General features: G+C 36.0%; 1 protein-coding gene across 4 annotated transcripts in view; it reads right to left on the reverse strand.

Moving 5' to 3' along the window:
• Positions 1 to 14814: 14814 nt before the first annotated feature.
• The window catches only part of Mpdz (multiple PDZ domain crumbs cell polarity complex component), a 161504-nt gene continuing 155648 nt past the window's right edge, over positions 14815 to 20670 (reverse strand). For all 4 annotated transcript variants that reach the window (XM_042686636.1, XM_042686637.1, XM_042686635.1 and 1 more), the window contains 3 exons: positions 20272 to 20384; positions 19272 to 19395; positions 14815 to 16171 (listed from right to left, as the gene is read on the reverse strand). In XM_042686636.1, coding sequence (XP_042542570.1) covers positions 16025 to 16171; positions 19272 to 19395; positions 20272 to 20384 — 384 coding nt within the window. In that variant the 3' untranslated portion in view covers positions 14815 to 16024. The remainder of the gene's footprint in view (positions 16172 to 19271; positions 19396 to 20271; positions 20385 to 20670) is intronic.

A 20670-nucleotide genomic window follows, 5' to 3' on the forward strand; every position in this document is an offset into this window, starting at 1 on the left:
GCCCTATAGAGATGTACCAGTTTGCTTTCAAAACAAACATTTATATAACTCAGATTAAAATATAACCAGCCTCTTTGAGCATTCAATCTTCTCAGCTCATGTAGATAAAGATCTGGATTGCTGAAACTTGTTTGGCTGCTCTATAAAATAACCACAGTATCATTGAGACTTACTAAGCATGAATCACAGCGCAACCTTCTGGTTTAAAAGCCTCAGCAGAACAGTTGTACTCTGGGCTCTAATGATATGGGAGGAGGTGGGGGGATGGGCGTTCAAGGTAGCATCTGGCACTAAAAGATTCTGTTGGGGGTTCATTCCATTATTGCCATTTAGTAACAATGTCCCTTGAATTTGGCTCAAACTTTCAAACCCTTACTCTTAATTGTATCCCATTTGGGATACAATTACAGCTACAGTTTTGATGAAAACAAAAAAGTTGATAGCAAGTCAAAGGTATAGCTTTGATTATTCCCCTTCCACTTTTTATATATTACCTTGGACCAACCATTTTACTATATTGTCTTTGTGTTCCTCCTGTGAAAACTGGATACGGTTGTTCCCTTACAGCAGTGTTTTCTGTTTTTAACAGCAAAATGTTTATGAGAGAATCATAAGCCCCAAGTAGATAATGGCTTAATCAGGAAATCAAAATCATATGCAAAAACAAATTAACCAACCAAATAAATAAATTAGAGACCACCCAGAACTAGTGTTTCAGGTAGCATAGGATAGCATGAGGATGAAACTCCGATACAGAAAAGATGATTAATTGACTATTCTTCTCCAAGTCGTGCTGATCCTCAAGTCCAAAGATAATCTTGGCATACACAGTTTGGAGTGTTAGCTATAGGAAACATTGGGTTAACTAAGGTCATTCTCTTTCCAATTTAGCACTATCAAGTATCTCTTTGAAGCATCATTTTATCCAGAAAAGAAGTGACTCCTTCAAAAACCTTCCCTCCCTTCCTCTTCTCTCACCCAAAATAAGCCTTCCCCAGCAAAAGTTGCCAAATGAAAATGGTCTTATTCAAATGAGGCACCATTCATAGAATTGGGCAGGAGGTTGGACAGGTTTTCATTTCCACAAATTCAGGTCTTCATATCTGACATACCAATGACTGCTGATGGCTAAATATTTTTTGCTTTAAGGAAATAAAGATAATGTTGATCTTTGAGGTTAATTTCAAACACCAAAGTCTCCTCCTCTTCCTTCTCCTCCTCCTCTTCTTTTTCTTCTTTTCCTTTTTCTTCTTTCTTTTTCTTCTCTTTCTTCTTTTAACAGAAGTCATGTTAGAGTCCACGCCAGTGGCTGTCTTCCAGAATCTCTTTTTAACCATTATTATTGCATTGTTTTGCTACAAATAGATCAAAATCTTACATCCCTGAAGGTTTTAAAAAGGATCAATGTAAATTGAACCAAATTCAAGACTCACACAGTAGAGTCCAACCCACACCCTGAGGTGAAAACTACTCCACAACCAGGCCTATTTAAAAAGCTTCTACCACAAAGCCATTCAGGGAGTTGCTTGTCAAACTTTAGGTCAAATGTAAAATTAAATCTCTTGCAAATCTCCAAAATGACTTTGTGCAAAAAAGGTAGCATACACCATGAATATGTGTGGCCATTACAAAAGAAAATCTTGTGAGGGGAAAGACATTCACAGGTTTTGTAGGAAAGCCATTATCTCAGCTATTAATTGCTAGCACTGGTTTTGAGACAGTGTATTTCCACCAATTTCAATTTATTTAAAACATCCACACTAAACTTATGCAGTTTTTCATAGTTAGAAAAAAGATTTCTCATACAATCCTTTTTGAGGAGGGTGAGACATTAACAAAAATTAACCAAGTATCCTGAGTGCTAAAATTAATTTTTCTTAGAATTAGAAGTAAATACTTATTTTTTTAGAGACTTTCAAGTTCTGTTATACAGAGATAAGTGAACTTAGAATGGCTTTTAGAATTTAGTATGCTCCAACCATGGTAAGTTCTTGGGAATAAATATTCAAAAACATAGGTTAAGGTCAATTGAGTTTTTAAATAACAATCTCAGTATAGGCTTCCTACTTATTTAAAATATTTCTCTATAACTTTCTTTTCTTTTCTCTCCTTTCTTCCTCTCTTTCTTCCTACCATCTTCCCTCCCTCCCCTTTCCCTTTAGTTTTCTCATCTTTCCTTCTCTTTTCCTTTCTCTTATTCTTATATTTCTTCCTTCCTTCCTTCTCTCTCTCCCTCCCTTCTTCCTTCCTTCCCTCCCTCCCTTCCTTCCTTCCTTTTTCCTCCTCTCCTCCCCCTCTCCTCTCCTCTCTTCCCCTCCCCTCCTCTCGGTCCTTCCCTCCCTTCTCCTCCTCTTCTTCTTTCTTTCCTTTCCCAGGTACTTACTGTTAGGTTTTTAAAAAGAGGTAGCCGAGTAAGAACTGTACCACGCACGTGGTATTCAGGTAAGGGGTAGGTTTATTCAGTAGACCTGCTGGGACTAGGCAAGATTGGCACTCCACTCGGCTGGCCCCAGATTAGGCCTTATATAGGGTAGGGAGCAAGGAAGGGTGTGTCCAGGTAAAGGGAAGTGGGATCAGGTGGGAGAAAGGTGTGGCCACATCAGGTTAAGATGTGACCTCAGCGGATGCGGATGTGACCTCTTCCAGGTGTGCCAGTTGCCAGTTGCCTAGGTAACGCAGGTACTGGGCGAGGTCTGTTGCTGTCCAGGAATGGACCTTACACTTACCATATAGCATAGGCTCGTCTTAGACCCACATGTCGCCCCAAGCTCCCCTGGATCTCAAGATCTGTAGAGCTGGAGTTACAGTGTGCACCACTACTTCCAACACAGCATTCCATCTTTCAATTATAAGTGTTCAAAAGCAAAATCCATCAGCTCAGTTTCTTTTAGTTGTTTATTTGGTGTTGAATGAAAACTAAGTTTGAACTTGGGGCTTTGTGCTTGCTAGACAGGTGTTCTACTGCTTGAGCCTTGCCTTATCTCCTTATTTTAAATATAGAGCTTCACTTTTTTGCCAGTGCTGTCCATGACTGTGATCCTCCTATTTATGATTTTCTCCGTGCCTGGAATGGTAGGTAACTACTGTGCCCACTTTTTGTGTTGAGATGTCAATTTTTTTTCCTGAGATAGCCTGAAACCACAATCTTCCTGATCTCAGCCTCTCATTTAGCTGGAACACAGTTGCACGCCACTGCACCCAAATATCAGTTGAGATTAGAACCTCATGACCCCAAATCTCTTTTATTACCCTAAGATCACCCTGAACTGAAACCCTCTGGGCATCTCCCTGGTAGCTAGCACTATAGTATGAATCATTAGCACCAGCCCAAATTTACTTTTGTTTATTGTGCAGGGAGAAAATTTGTGCACAAAATGTTGAACACAGGACAACACCCAGGCCCTCAATCAAGCCCTGTGACTGACAAACAAAAACAAAAACATGTTGATCTTGGTAGTAGCAATCACTGATAGAGCTGGAAGGAAAATCAAGAAAAATGCTTTCACTTTACCAGTGAAGTACTACACTGTAACCTTTCTCTGTCAGATGGATTACAAAATAAAATAACAAAAGTTGTTTAAACTTAAGTTACAAGACACATTTCAACCAAAACTTTTATTTTTCTAGAATAAAGGCTTTATTTAAAGAACAACAAAAAAGGGAAACCGGAAAAAAATGCATTAAAAGGTCCTATTTCTCTTCTGAATTTCAGAAACAACAAGCAATACTACTATCAATATAAAGCCAAGCTTCTTAGAATCATTATTTTATGTGGCTATCATTCTATGTTCTTCATAAAGAGTATCTTGCTCAGAACACAAAGAACTTTTATGAAATCGAACTTTTATGAATGCTAGCTTCTCCTAGAAATTAACTGATTTATGCTGGTGGCATAGCTCAATGGTAGACCTCGTGTCTAGCATGAGCATGGCCTGACTTGTGGTATCTGAGTTAGTGTTTCATGTTAATTTTCTCAATGGCCTTGTAAGTCATTGGCTACACCTTACTTTTACCCAAATCATACACCTTAAAAAAATAAAAGCTGTTGATTTTCACAGAAACAAAAAATACACCCTCAAATCTGAAAAAAGAAAAAAAAAAGGAATTTTAACTGTGTGCTTTTGTGTACGTTTCTGAAGACTTTGGTTAGCAATGCAAGAGAACCCTGCTGTGAAGAGTGCATTTAGCCCTCACAGAAAAGGAGAAGAGGGGTTGGGGGCAGGGGAACTGGGGTTGTCAGAGGGTGGTGAAATACACAAAGACGGCTTGGACTCTACTCCCCTCTAGTGGCTGGACTCTAGGAAAAAAATAACCTGTTTTGTGGATTTGCTTTTCTTGCTGGGTGTGTTTTTTCCCTTAGAAAATTTCAGCTGAATGGAAAGATATTCAACCAAAGGTCATCATTGCCTAGAGTATCAGGATCTGATGTATTTTATTTCTTCTAGAGTTCTTGATTCATTCTAAGCATGGAGAAAAACACAACAGCAGAACCAGCAGAAATAAGGTTCGATTTAAAAAAAAAAGATTCTCCTCCCAGAAAAGAATTCAAACTTCAAAAGCAGTACTTCATAATTCTATACACATTTCCCCTAATGACCTGTATTTCACACAAGCATCGAACCTCTTTCACTCCTTGGAAGATGATTAGAGAAGTCTGGCCCAGTGGTGTCACTGTTGCACTATCTGTGTGCAAATCAACATGGGTTGCTCAACCCGAATGGCTGGTACTAAGAGTGCTAGGCACAGCTCTGAATCTTAAGTTTAGTGTAGGTGTAAATCTATATCACTTGCTATACTTACTTATTATAAACTATTCCCCAGTTCTTTAATTTCTAAGTTTTCCTTTTGGTTTGTTTCTTGTGTGAGTCTTGGGGCTTGAACTCAGGGCTTGAGCTCTGACCATGAGCTGCTTTTGCTCAGGGCTACGACTCTATCACCTGAGCCACAGCTCAACTCTCATTTTTTGGATGTTAATTGGAGATAAGAATCTCAGGGGCTTTCTTGCCTGTGCTGGCTTCAAATGGTGATCCTCAGATCTCAGCCTCTGGAATAGCCAGGATTACAGGCATAAGCCACAGGTTCCATTTTTTTTTGTTTTTCTAAAGTGAGACTTTTTAAAGATCAAAACATTCGAACAAAATTTATAACGAATCTAAAATTATCCATTTATAACACACTTCTATTTCTTGTATTTGCTTTATAATCACATAGACCAAGAGTGCACAGTGCATACATGCCTAGTAATACAAAACATCCAATTATCATGAAAAGACTTTGTCCTATCACTTGATATTACTATTACACAGATATTTAATCTGTGTAAACACAATAATAGTAAAATATAATTTAAATAATAATATGACATGGTTGTTAAAGGAGGCCAATGGAGAGGGGCAACCAATGCGGAAGGAGGGGGGAAAGAAGGAGTGATGAGTGGTGTGCACAGGGTCCATGATCTTTATTTGTATGAAAAATTCATAAGGAAACCCACTAACAATTGTTTACAAGAAGGGTAAAGGGAGGGGGATTACAAAAGACTAGTCTAGCTGGGTGTTAGTAGCTTATTCCTGTAATCCTAGCTACTCAGAAGGCTGAGATTTGAGGATTCAAAGCCAGCCCTGGCAGGAAGTCATGAAACTGACATCTCCAATTAACCAACCTAAAGGCCAGAAGTGCAGTTGTAGCTCAAGTGATAGAGCAGTAGATTTGAATGAAAAAAGCTCAGGGACAACACCCAGGCACTGAGTCGGGCAGACATACAGGCACACCACAAAAAAAGAAAGGGGGGGGGGGAACAAGGGACAAAAGGAAGAGAGAATAGTATAATGGGTGATTTTGATGAAAATAATTAGATGTATGTATATATGTATGTAAATATCACAGTGAGCCCCATTTGTACAGTTCATTTGTTAATAACTTTTCTATAACATAAAAATATTTTGGCATATTCTGGTTCTCTATAGCTGTCCCAAGACTTAGCATGTATAATCATTTAAGTGGGAATTTGTACAACATGCATCTGGCAAGGCTACTAGGTTAAATTAGCTCAAAATCACAGATACAATTCAAGAATCACCGAGCTTTAATTCTTGCTGGGAAAGTTATTCATCTGCAGCTTCTTTGGCTGTCAAAGATGGTAGAAACGAAAAGATGTCTCAGCTAGCTTCCTGCTGGAAGTTTCTCTCTATTAATTATAAATGTGAATGACTTACTGAATCTTTCAGGGTAGAGCTCAACTCATTTTAATATCAGCTAATATATATTCATCTCTTTTACTTCCCTTTCAGATGTACATTTAATGCTTGGTTAATTTCCTTCAATTAAGCTAATATGGTAACATAATCTTATTATAACTTATTTAAGTGTCAAATTCCTTTTAAACATCACTTTCAAATACTTCTGTTAAGTTGAGAGTCATTCATTCTCACAGTACCTGAAGGTCTGGGTGTTTGGCTGGGTTGGTTGAGAGCTCACTTGACAAGCCTAGCAAGTTCAGGACCCTGAGATCAATCTCCAGTTCCACCATAAACAAAATCTTGAGTTTGGTCCCCCTACAACAGATTTTGGGTGGTTTTCAAGATGGTTCATCTAAATTGGGAGATTGCATTGCTGTACATTCTTTTGATAATTTGAATTTTTTCTAACCTGGATTTCCAGGATTGTTAGTTTGGTAGCATTTCTGGCCTATAGTATATAGTCAATATTTTGTCCAAACTTAATAATCTAGAGAGATGATAGATAATTGAGGTATAAAGATATACCCACACAGAAAAAGTGTACCAATTAAGAACAGCCAGGTTAGAAACGTTTATCATCAAAAGACTGGTTCACACTCCCCAGTCTAATTTTCCAGTATCAACTAAGTTACTTTCAGAGAGCAGGCCAAAAGCCAACCCAGTACTTCCCCATGCTTCCTGCTTGTTGGATGCACACTCAACATTTAATCAATTCCTCAAAAATCACACCTTCCTTGCTCTCAACAACAACAACAGGAAAAGAAAAAAAAAAACCCAAACCCCAAATCTTAACCTCTGAAATATTAAAGAAAAAATATAGCATGGACTGCTACATTATCATATATATATATATATATACATATATATATATATATATACATATATATATATGAAGGTGAAGTAGACTGAGACCCTGTACTTTTGTGGGAAGCCTTGTGTCAGTACAGAACACTGTGCTGTGGAGGTGTGTTTTCTCAGTATGTATTTCTAAGAACTTAAGACACTTTAGATACTTTTGGTCAACTAGCTTTAAAAAAATGGGACTCTAGAGCCAGAGAAGTACACTTCAATGTTATGTTTGACATTTTGATAGGTCTGTCAAGACAAACCTCTTTAACTGCATTTAATTTAGGATCATAGATCTACTCATATTATTTTTAATGATTAATATTGCATATAACAATTGGAAATTGTTATGCTAGGGATTAATTTTATTTATTTATTTATTTTTAATGACCTTCCTGGGGCTTGAATTCAGGGCCTGGGAGCTGTCCCTGAACTTTTTTGCTCAAGGCTAGCATTCCAGCACTTGAGCCATGGTTCCACTTCTGGCTTTTCTAGTACTTTTTATGAGTCTCATGGACTTTTCTGCCTGGACTGGCTTTGAACTGTGAGCCTTACATCTCACCCTCCTGAGTAGCCTAGGATTTTTAAGCATGAACCACCAGTTCCTGGTTAGAGATTATATTTTATTTTATTTAAAAATGCTCTAATTATTAGTGCTACTATTTTCAGGGCATTCCCTAAACTTTTGGTACTTTCCATGAAAAAATAAACACATATTAGATCACTTAAGAGAAAACTTATGAAGCATATGAAATGCAGGATAGGCTTAAAAGGTCAATCCATTTAGGGACATGCTAAGAAAAATAATTATTCAGAAAAGGTCAATTTAAATGAAAACATGGAAGCTAGTGTGTGTGTGTGTGTGTGTGTGTGTGTGTGTGTGTGTGTGTAAATTTAAATAGTACAAAAATGTGGATATATAATATAAACATGGTACATTAATATATACTTATATACACAATACATAAATGGATACACACATATATATACATATACATGCATACACATATATAATATACATACATTTGGAAAATGGTAAAAAGAACAGGACTACAGCATCAGTGGGACAAAAACTGGAATTAGACTGGAAGATCTGGAAACTATTTGCAGGTGTCTCCAATACTAAAGAAAATAATTTTTTCCTATTCAATAGGACTAAGACAAGTTTGAGCAAGGTCTAGCATTTGTCAGTGATCCATGCAGTTAAATGGAACCTTGATTTTGTTGTAAAATTAGGACTTATACACAATAACTATTCTTCATTTCTAAAGTACTGGAAAAAATGTCCAAGATTTTTCTTCCAAATTTCTCCATGTTCTTCTCATCTTCCTCTTCTAATGAACCCAAGATTTACTCAGAAAATAGCATCCAACATATCCTAGTACTATTTAAAATATGTACCTTAATTTTTAACAGAATACAATATCAGTAGTGCTTATTTTTTCATTTGACTATAATTGTTTGACTATAACTTATGGGTTGACTATTTTGGGGTGAGGACCCTAAAGCACCAGAGACAAATATGGCCAGTGATACAGCAGGAGACCCTCTCATGCAGGAAATAGAGGCACGCTGACACAAATGTCTGTGGACAAGCACTGGGCATCAGGGTACGCTATGCTCCCAATCCAGCTAAAGAGATGGCAAGGAGGAGGTAGACACTGTAGAGGTGCATTTTACTCAAAGCACAGACAGATGTCAACAATGACGAACACAAGGTGGGCCACATTTGAGAATGGAAAGCACAGTATTGGGACCTTGGGTGACAGCTGATGCTGGACATGTGGGGAAAAGAAAATAATATTTTCCTGCACTCCTTCTAAGTCTGAGCTGGGGGGGCCCACAGAACAAAAGATTACACATCTACTTAATATATTTTATATGACAGCAGAGCCTTCATAAGAAATTAAAGAAATGGTTAGCAACGAGTGCTTTTTTACTAGCCTGGATAAGCAGAGCAGAGTTTTAAGCAGCACTCAATATGCCAGCAGAAGGGATGGAGTTTTAAACCCTTACTTTGAATGCAAAAGACACTATGTTGAAAATGAACTTTACAACTGGGGGGGGGGGGCGGAGTTGGGGAGGTAGGGAGGGAAAGGATGGTAGGGGAAAACAAAGGAGGAGGCAACAATGCTCAATAGGAAATGTACTCATTACCTTGCTCATGTAACAGTAACCCCTCTGTACAGCATTTTTACCAAAGCATCAAAAGGACTTAAACATATATTTCCTTTATGAAATTATAACTTTATGCATTATAGCTATTATGTCTCTTAAGCTTAAAACTTAAAGGACTTAAACATATATTTCCTTTATGAAATTATAACTTTATGCATTATAGCTATTATGTCTCTTAAGTTTAAAACTTTTCTACAAAGTAGCGCTGTGGCTCATGTGGTAGAATACCAGCCTTGAGCAAAGAAGTTCAGGGGCAGAGCCCTGGACCTGAGTTCAAGCCTGGTAGGACTGCCACCCTCAAAAAAACGAAACAAAACAAAAAACTAACAACTCTTTTCTAGAACTTTTTTTTATGTTTTCTATTGTAAAAATCCTGTACAAAGGGGTTACAATTACATGAGTAAGGTAATGAGTACATCACCTCCACAACTAACTCCTCCCTGCCCTCAAGTTGTAAAGTTCATTTTTAACATAGTGTTTTGTACATCTCATTGTTGCAATGCATCAAACTGTATCCTTATTTAAGCATTTTGTTTTTTTCCCTTCCCTGAATTAGAGAAGTGTATATACAAGATGCAGGGCACCGACATCAAATACAGTGAAAACAGGGGTTATACCATGGGGGAGGAACATACCAAAGAAACAAACAAAAAAAATCACATGGTACATTATAAATACGTTAGAAAGAATACAAAAAAAGAAAAAAGATATTTGTGTCCCTATCTTGGGGCTCATTTTGCTTAACAATGTTCCTGAATCTAAAAGCCACTTGTTAAAAACAAGCCAAAACCATTTTTCAGAAACATCTAGTATCTTATCAGGATGGAAACTTTGATGGAATCCTAACTTACTTGTTGTATTAGCCAGCTTTCCCCTGCCGTCACAAAATAATGAAGATGGTCAATCCCAGGAGTGCCAGAAACTAGTGACCCAGGCTTCACTTAGCACATGACCTTTGAAGGACATGTAAAGTCAAATCTTAACACTTATCCTGTGTCTTGAAAATGTAAGTAACACATATATCTAATTATAAGAAAAACATTAGGTATGTATAACAAATACTAAACCAAACACACAAACAAAAAACAACTGTCTGGGTACTACACAGGAGATTGAGACCTGAGGAATATGGTTCAAAACCAGCTTGGGCAGAAAAGCCTACAAGACACTTATCTCCAGTTAACATAAACCAGGCAGTGGAGCGGTAGCTCAAGTGGCAGAGTGCCAGAATTGAACGAAAAAGTTAAGGAACAGTAACCAGGCCCTGAATTCAAGCTCCAATACTGGCAGAAAAAATAAGGTAAAGTAATACAATAAAATACAAAATACAATAAATAAAATAAAAAGCACTAAAAAAATCACTCTGAAGCACAAGGCAGAAGTGGTAAGTTGCTCTTTAACTGTATAGATGTCTACCTGCATCAAAATGGTTTCCGTATTCCTTAGATGAAGAGAACTCACAGCAAATTTATAAAAGCTGTTTCCCTTCTGAAAATCATGTAGCAAAACATTATCTATACACTTAATTATACATTATCTATACACTTAATTATACCATTATATTTCATAGAGAAGTTACTTCTTAAAGAACTGAGTTTTAAAACATTTTAGCAATAATTGACCAATGTAATATGTAGAGAAAGGCTATACTGGCAAATGCTTTTTAAACTGATGCATAGTGAAAATGAATGAAAAGTATTTACATTTATGCATTTCCTTACTTTTTCTAATGGGACTCAACATTTACGGAAAGGACAAGACCCATGATGGTAATCGTGATTTGGTTTAAAAATCAGGTTTATTTTGTTTAAATTATAAAACTGTAATTTTTTCCTATAAAAATAAGAATGCAAGAGTGTATTTTGTGTGTCTTGGTCACCTTATTCAAACTTTTCTGGAGCCAGCAAATGAACATATTTTATACTCAGTTGAGAGATTTTATCGGTACCCTTAAAGGCAGCAGGGTGCATAATTAGGCATGCCTGCCATCTGTACAGACCTCCAGGTGCAAGATGCATTACCTTTATTTAATATTACCGCAACATTAATTTTACTCCATTAATTTATGTCATTTGTTCTTCATTTCAAACTCAGATTGCCAAAACTATAACATTGGATATAATGATGCTACCAAAAGCCATATATTATAAAGAAAATCTTTACTAACTTCCATTGTCACTTTTAATCCTAGGAAGGAGTTGACTGGGTGGCTTTTGTTTATGAGTACTATAGACAAAACCATTTTGAATTTAATAGAACAGATTTTTTCCAGAGAGAAAGCACAGCATAAGATCATCATTTTGGACAGCCCTGGCAAGACACTAACAAATACTGAGTCAACATAATGAGAAAATGTCTTTCAGTTCCTTTGAGTCTAGGAAAGTCTCCGTTGAGTTGATAGCACCACACTGACAATTCGCCACTGTCCCTTTGTGACAAATACAGCAGGCCTCAAATCATTACTCTTGGCAGCCAACAGTATCTTGGTGAAATTTATGAGGTTTTGCTTTATGAGCATTTTTCAGAGTTATTTGTATTGATGGTAAATAGTATTAATTTTCCATGTAAAGTAGTGAGATGCAATTTTCCCTTTACATTTAAATTAAAAGATCAGACTATTTAAAGAAAAGTAGTTAGTAGTAGCATGGTTATATGGTAAATATGGTTATATGGTAAATATCATGAAGACTGTAAGCAAAACAATTGGAATTTCAGAACATTTAGTATGAACCGACTTGTAACAAAGTTACAAGGAAAAAAAGATTGCTTAAAAATGACGTGTGAGACTACTGAAAATATTGCTTATATTGCTCTATCTGCAAGGATTACATAAGTCTAATTATAATCACCTTCTTAACTTATTCTGTGCATGGTATAAAAACATTAATACTAATACTTCATTGATTTTCTACATCAACCCTTTTTGCTTTCCAAATCAAACCTTTCAAGTTTGACCCTGAAATAAAATACCTTTAGGCTAAATAAGTTTAGGGAAGTAGAGCACTGAATGCCAGGTATTTCAAGGTATATTTAGGGACAAAAGAAATTAGAATTTTTATAAAACAAAATAAATGTTTTCAGGGATGACTATGTTTCCATATCCATGTAAAGATGAAGGGATGGAAAATATCACCAAGTATTCACAAGCAACATAGTCTTCTCATGAAACAACCAACATTAAGAACAAGTTGAGGGCTGGGAAGGTGGCTCAGTGGTAGAGTGCTTGCCTTGCATGCATGAGGCCCTGGATTCGATTCCTCAGCACCACATAAGCAGAAAAAGCCAGAAGTCACACTGTGGCTCAAGTGGTAGAGTATTAGCCTTGAGCTGAAGAGCTGAGGGACAGCACCCAGGCCCAGAGTTCAGGCCCCACTACCAGCAAAAAAAAAAAAAAAAGAAAGCAAAGAAAAAGAGTAAGTTAAAGTTTGTTCCTAGAAGGAGTCTAAGATTGTCTTCTGATAGTACCACACTTTTGAAAACTTTCAATCTGTTCAGTGGGATAATTCTGAGATTTGCATTCTTGACAGAATTCCTTTTAGCGCTGCTACTGAACTTACAGTAGTTGGATGACAATGAAAATGATCATACTAATAAACACTTTGAAGTGGAGTATTTGTATTTTGAGGGATAAGAAACTGAGATGTAAAGTAAACAAAAATCACTTCAAAAACACCTTTCCTGTCTAGTTTTCACACTCCATTATTCAGAAATTTTCTTGATAGCAACAATTATTTTTCATCTTGAGGTCATGGAGGTCCACTCAGCCTCATAAATAGCTTCATTTAAAGGGGAGGGAAGTTAAAACATTAATTCCTAGGAGACAGAGTTGAGAAACATCTTTGCACAAATCAAATACATTCCACTATATCTGTCAAGCACCTGCAACAACATACATGGCTGCTGAAAGCAGATGATGACGGTTTCAACATTCCTACAACCCCAAAGGAAAGTTTCTGAAAGCTACTCTTATCTTCCCCAAAGCACCCCTTCATCTCCCCTTCATGCTGTCTGAGATCCCAGAGGAGTGGCACATTATTACATGGCATTCAGACAATAAAATACTAGCTGAGCCACACCTCTAGTCCATACTTTTGCTGGTTAATTGGAGATAAGAGTCTCATAGACTTTTCTGACGAGGCTGACTTTGAATTGTGATCCTTCAGGTCCCAGATCCTGAATAGTTAGGATTATAGGTGTGTGCCATTAGGGGCCAGCTGCTGATCCTCCTCCTTTACCTCCTGAGTAGCTGGGATTACAGGCTTGTGGCTTTCATGAGTGGCAGATTTGCTACTTTCCTTACTACTCCTGTTGCTATGAATCAGTAAGTGCTGAAATAAAACACTTCATTATCGCTATCCTTTTGAAGTGTTGAGAAACAGTATCAGAAATCTGTAATATTTAATGGAACCATTGTATTGAATTTTGGAGCAACCCACTGTCTTTCTGAAACAAGGTATCACCAACTAGTGACTTAAAAGAACAGAAATGTATTCCTTCACAGTTCTGGAAGCAGAAATCTGAAAAGGGCCTAGGGAAAACCTGCTTCTACAGTATGGTTTACTTTGACTTGTTCTTACTCTACAATTCATGTGAACTCTCCTTGGGCTCCATATCTCAATTGTTTCTTATGAGGAAACCAGTTACAGGACAGAATCCATGTGAACCTAATACAATCTTAACTAATATATATCCTGCAAATATCCTATTCACAAATGGCACATTCTGTGATTCCAGGTACGCATGAATTTTAGGAGACCACTATTAAACAAGGATGGCTACTTATTGGGGTATTCTCATATATAGTGAAACCTTAGTTTGGTTGACTTTCCCCCAAATAATATTGATGGAATGTCATATATATGAATATATGAACATAAATATATCATATATTCATGTATGCCACATATTCATATACATATATCCTATATTCAGATACATATATCACATATTTATATGTATATATCATGTATATGTATTTGTGCCACACATGTGGAGTGATAACGTTAATTTGATTGGTTGGCTTCCTTTAAGCAGTATTGAGATTGTCATATATATGAATATGTCACATATATAATCATATTCATATATATCACATATATTCACATTTATGTATACAGGATACATCACATATATGGTAACTTTGATAAGTATCACATATGAATACATTAATATATATTATATACTATGATAGGTATTCATATCTGTTCATATGGGGAGTGATATACTTATTATGCTTTTTCCATCTGATTTACTTTAGCTCCTTACCAGTCTCAGAATGATTTGATTATTACTGCATTAATAGCAACACAGAAAAATATACTATGTGTCTCCTACAATATAATCTTCCATTATTTTACAGGAGGTGTCTAAATTTTTGCTGTTAGAAAACTCTGTGGAAGGGAAAAAAATTGAGCTTTTTCGAATAACCCCAAATTCTTCTAATTTCATCTACGGTTAGATACGATGAAAAGCAATTTTAAACAAAAAACATTGAACAATATTATAAAGCTTTTCCCCAAGCAAAAATGGAAGGAATAAAAAAGGCTCCAATTTGTGTGCACTGAAACTTATTTATTGACTTTAATTCTGCATTTACACAAAAATGCTGTAATAAAATATCTGTACACTACTTCTGTTACAAATATAGATAATATTTAAAGCAACTTTATATATTCTAATGTAGGAGTTTCACGCTCTAAAATGGGAATGAACACATGATAATATCTTGCCAGTTGTCTCAATAAACAGCTCCATCTGTCTCTCTTAGTCTTAAACTATTGTATTATAAACGTTAATATAAGGCAATCAAATGAAGTTATGTTAATTCGGTTCATTTTTCTATCAACTCACTAATCACATACAACCAAAGTAATAACTAACACATTGTTTTTTCGTCTGTCATTAAGATCAATACTAATTGAAAAACAATTACACAACATATAAACACATTTTCAGGGTTATCTCAGTTGTTAACATCAGCACTCCAAGATCTTGGCTCCCATGTTCCTCCATGTTTAGCATTCTTACTTTCTAGAAAACCCATTGTCAACATGGAGTAGCATCTTCATTTACTTACAGCAGTATGAAAATACTTTATAACAGGTTAAAAAACAAAAATAAACATCCACTTGTAAATTAAATATTTTTTTCTAGACAAAATTAGGAAAAGTTCATATATTCACCAGTCCTTCAATCATAGAAACTAATTTTAGCAGAAAAGAAGTGTGTGAGAAGTAGGGAGAAGTAATTTTTTTGTAACAGGCAATACTTAAAGCTGATAAAAGGGCATTTGAATTTTTGAATATGATTTTTAAAGTTTGCAGTAGGGAAGATAGTTGGATTGCCAAATTGAGGCATTTTTATAAAACTACCCAACATTTTCCCCATTGTTTTCATTTCTCATCTGAATAGCCACTTCTCTTAGCTAGCTTTAGAATTACCTTTTCTCTCTCTACTACCAAGATGAGCACACAATAATTTCTGTACATGTAAATACAAAGCAGTAGCTTTAATGGAAAACCTATGCAACAATTCCTTTCTTTGAGCTTAGCTTCACAGGAAGCAAGGAGAAAAGAAAAATGACTTTGAGTTTTCAGTGGAGTAACTATTTCCATACTTGGAAAACAACCTTATTATTTTTTTTCCTCTACTATTTTGAAGGCCCATGACTAGAGCATAAGAAATATCATCCACAAGACCAGCACCAGTCCCCTTACAGTGGGAGGTGACAGAGGTGTTGGATTGGTTCAGTTCTGGTAGTCAATTCAGGAAAGTACCATCAATGTGACAGTGCCCTTTGTCCGTTTAAGGACGGCCACAGCTTCTTCATGGGTTACCCCTTCTAGACTCTGCCCATTGACAGCAATGATCTGATCACCTCTTTTTAGACGGCCATCTTCAGAGGCTGCTCCCTGCAATTATAAAACAGACTTGTATGCAGAATTACAGCTACACTTAACACACACACACACACACACACACACAAAATATATATATATGTAAATTGCCTTCACGCATATCTAACATTCTGGTACTCCACAGCTACTAAGCAATAATGAACATGCATAAAGGAAGCCTTACTTTTGTTTGTTTGTTTATTTATTATTTTGGTGCCAGGACTGGAATTTGAACTCAGGGCCTGGGTGTTGTCCCTTAGCTTTTGCATTTGAGGTTGGTGCTTCTACCACTTGAGCTACAGCTCCACTTTCAGCTTTTTGCTGGTTATTGGAGGCAAAAGTCTCATAGACCCTGCTTCCTGGGTTGGTTTCAAACCACAACCTTCAGATCTCAGCCTCTTAAGTAAATAGAATTACAGGGAGCTGCCTGTGCCTGGCTCCTAAATGGTTTTAAGCAGAGATTTCGATTTGGGAGATAATTAAGCAGTCAGCATATTAGCTGGATTGGGGAGGATTAAAACATTAGTTGGTAGAAACTCAAATTAATACAGAATATTTAAGAATTTCCTAACAGGAATGATTTCATAGCATCCAGATTTTCTACCTTGTAAAGAAGACTTACAGAAAGACAAATGATTAAGTATGAACAAAAGCAGTTTCCTAAGACAAAGCATGAGGGTTACAACCCTCAAAGGTTTACAGAAACATGAAGCCATGGTGAATGTCAACCAGGCCAGGATAAGACACAAGAGATGACTTTCCAAACCCATCACTGGGGCTGGAGGTGTAGCTCTAAGCAAAGTGAATACCCAAACCAGTTACTGCGTATTTCTATGGACACGAAGACTAAACACAGACTTTACTCTCTTAAGGCATACTTACAGAAGATAATTATGCAATTAAATATAGGATTAAGAATACAGAAAAATTAATGAGTAGTCTATAATAATGCAATTCCTAAAATATGTTCTAACTACCATTCCTTAAATAAACTGTTCCTAGGCTGAGGAAAAGAACTGCTTGACTCTTACTACCGGCAAATGCTGCTTGCATTTTTGACATTCCAATAGCTTGTTAAAATTTTCATAAATTAAGCCTACAGCCAGCTTGATTTAAGCATTAACACTTTAAATTGGTTGAAAACAGAACTATTTTTTTCCAGGATAATAGAATGAAACTTCTACTGATTAAAAAATTCAAATTATTGATTTGTTTGCACAGTATTAATGTTTTGAATCTTTAACCAGGTTTGACATAAAGTGTTGGGTTTTTTTTTTGTTATTGTTGTTGTTTTTTGCTTATCCGGGGCTTGACCTCTGGGCCTGGACTCTGTCCCAGAGCTTTTTTTGCTCAAGGCTAGTGCTTTATCATTTGAGCCACAGCACCACTTCCAGCTTTTTTGAGTAGTTTATTGGAAATAAGAGTCTCACAGACTTTCTTGCTTAGGCTGGCTTTGAACTGTGGTCCTCAGCTCTCAGCCTATTGAGTGACTAGGATTACAAGCATGAGCCACTAGTACCTGGCTAAGTTTGTTTTCTGATACTACAAAATTCTGAGATTCTAGATTTTCTTCTGCAGGAAATATTGTTCAATTTTGTAGCTCCTAAAATACATGTCAGCAGCATATTATTTACATGGGTTGAGATTATTTTAGTAACATCTTTAGTGTTATTATAACTTTATTCTAAACATTTTTAAAAAATTCTAAACATTCTTATGATGGATTAAGTTACTATATAACTAGATGATTATAAGTATATATAAATGTTTATTTTGGCATGAAATCTCTTGAAAATAGCTGATATATTATAGATTATAGAGCTTCTGGATACTATATTTATTAGTATTTTTCTCCTATATCCAATGAAATGAAACTTATAAAATAAATGTTCTGCATTTTATGTATTTTTATATTTTTAAAATTTTTCTATTATGTTTATGTGGTTGTACAAAGAAGTTCCCATTCTACAAAACAGCATATGAATACAAAGTGATAACATTGTCACCCATTGCTCCTAACCACCCCTTCTCTCACTTTTGTTTTCAATTAAAATTAGTTGATTACATAAATTTCACATATTTCACAGTATTGTGGAATAGTGATAGTTAAAGTCACAAACACATTTTAACCTTCACAAGGCAAATTGTCTTTATCATGGTCCATACCGTTTGTGAATTCTATGAGCTTTGACACTACAATTATTTCTTCCATGTCAGGTGATATTTTATTTTCCTTTTGCTTAGTGTAAGCTGTTCCCTCTTTCCTTCTCATTCCTCTCTTCTCATCACTGTCTTTGGGTTGTTTAGTTAATTTTCATCTATGTCCAGTGCAGCTGATGGGCCCTTTTGTTGTATGTTTTCCTGTTTATTTATGTCTATCTGTATATACACATGTATTAACTATGTAGTTATGTATGTGTATATATGTTTTTTTTTTTTTTACTTCTTGTACCATACCAAGGTCTTGTTAGGCAGGTTCTCTACCAATGAGCATGCCACGGGCCCTTTTTGAACCTGTTATTTTTATTTTCTTGTCCAAGCTGGCCTGGACTACAATCCACATTTCTCACTGTAGCTGAGATGCACACTATCAACACCCAGATTACTATGCTGAAATATATTCTTGTAAATTATTCTTTCCAGCCTGTGAGAGCCTTGAATGGCCATCTTTCTGATCTCAGCCTCTGAGTAGCTAGGATTATAGGCGTGAGCCACAATGTCCAGCTTCTCTTGACTAGTTCATACTCACAGAAAATGTAGAAGAAACAAAATGCTATTGCTTTACAATGTACATATTTTAAAAGTTCTATTTTCCAAAAGACAATCATGTACAACTTGTTAACAAAATGAAAGAACAGATTTTACTATTTCAGTTCATTAATACTTTTACACATGTTGCTAGAAGTGTCTATGGAGCTTCAATTTGAGTCTATTTTCTTTTAAACATAACTAAACCTCAAACTAGACATAAATATTCAATGACTTGATCCTGCAGGGAGTTTAGAAAGCAAAAGATCAACTGGCATTACATCAGGCATAAACTAACAAGCCAGCTGCTGACCACTGTTAATGAATGTTTAACAGGGAAGATAACGGTTAAAATTTGCAAGCTCACCTTTGCAAACACAGTTTTAACATAAATGGGTAAGTCTCCATGAGGGCTGCCATATCCTCCTACTATGCTGAAGCCTAAGCCATCTGGTCCTCGGTCTAGGCTAATAGATTTACACTGCGGAGGTCTAGAAGAAAGGGTAGGTAAAAAGAGGTTTGGAAATCAAAGTATATTATAATCCCATATATGTATATATTTACATATACCCACACATATATGCACACATATAAATGAACCTGTGAATTGCACAGTATCTGACATCTCCCTAGAGCTAGCAGACATCTCTACATTACTGCTAAGGAGTATATTATGGGTAATTGGGTGCTGCTTAAATTGTCAGTATTTGAAATTTACATAATCTAATATGATCTTACTTAGTAATTACATTACTCATTTTTAGTTGCCTTAAACTAACATACAGCATATTTCTCATGGCCCAAAAAGATCTTTCTTTACCCAGTTTATTTAAAGAGGGCTAAAGTTCAGAAGACTATAACAAAAAAAGTCATAAATGCAAGCATCCCAAGGTCAGAGAGAAAAATCAATGGCAAGCATAGTAAAAGCTTCATCAAATTATAAAATTCTGATATGCTTCTCTTCATTCTTCTTATTTTCTAATGCTTTTTATACTCAGGGTTGTTATCCATATAATGAATACTTCCAATCAAAAGGATAACATTTCATTAAATGAATAATTTAATTACAATGCTGGGAAAAAATTAAAGTATGAATTTGAGTTATTCTATGTCACACAGGGTGGTGTGAGGGTAAAATGCTCTCTCCAAAAACCAGAGCTGTGAATGTGGGAAGGAGAGTATGAATTTTGGATTAGCTAAATCCATGTTATGGTTATCAGACAGTTACAAGCTCTTGGCTTTTATATTTCATACTTCATCTCCTATTGTTTTACCTTCATATGAGTGCTAGAATGCAACTGTCAGTCAGGAAGATGTGACTCAGAAATAATAGATGATAATATACTGATCATAAAATCTGAGCTCACCCTAAATCATCCTGAAATATACTGCTTGACGTGAGTCCAGTGAAAGAAAGACTTGAATTGACAGGCTCCTGCTGATGCCCTGTGACCACGCTCACATCGCCTCCAGCAACCACCTGCACATAGGGAAAGGGTAAAGGAAAAACCTCATGTGCATATGGCTAGGGCGATGCCAGCCATTCTCTCCAAAACAGTATTTGAACTAAGATGTGTATTTACCTGTCTACTTAATACCAGGAATGATTAAAATATAACTTTTGAGAAAGAAATTTCACAAGCTTCAGAGGGTGCGTAACTGTGCAGACAGTAAACATATTTTAATCCAATTCTACAGGGTTCTTAGATGGATTTAAAACATGGTCTCCTGTGCAATTACTTTATTTTAAAGATCTTTAATTATAA

This window comes from Dipodomys spectabilis, unplaced genomic scaffold (assembly GCF_019054845.1).
Source record: "Dipodomys spectabilis isolate Male_0828 unplaced genomic scaffold, ASM1905484v1 ptg000098l, whole genome shotgun sequence".
NCBI lineage: Eukaryota > Metazoa > Chordata > Mammalia > Rodentia > Heteromyidae > Dipodomys > Dipodomys spectabilis.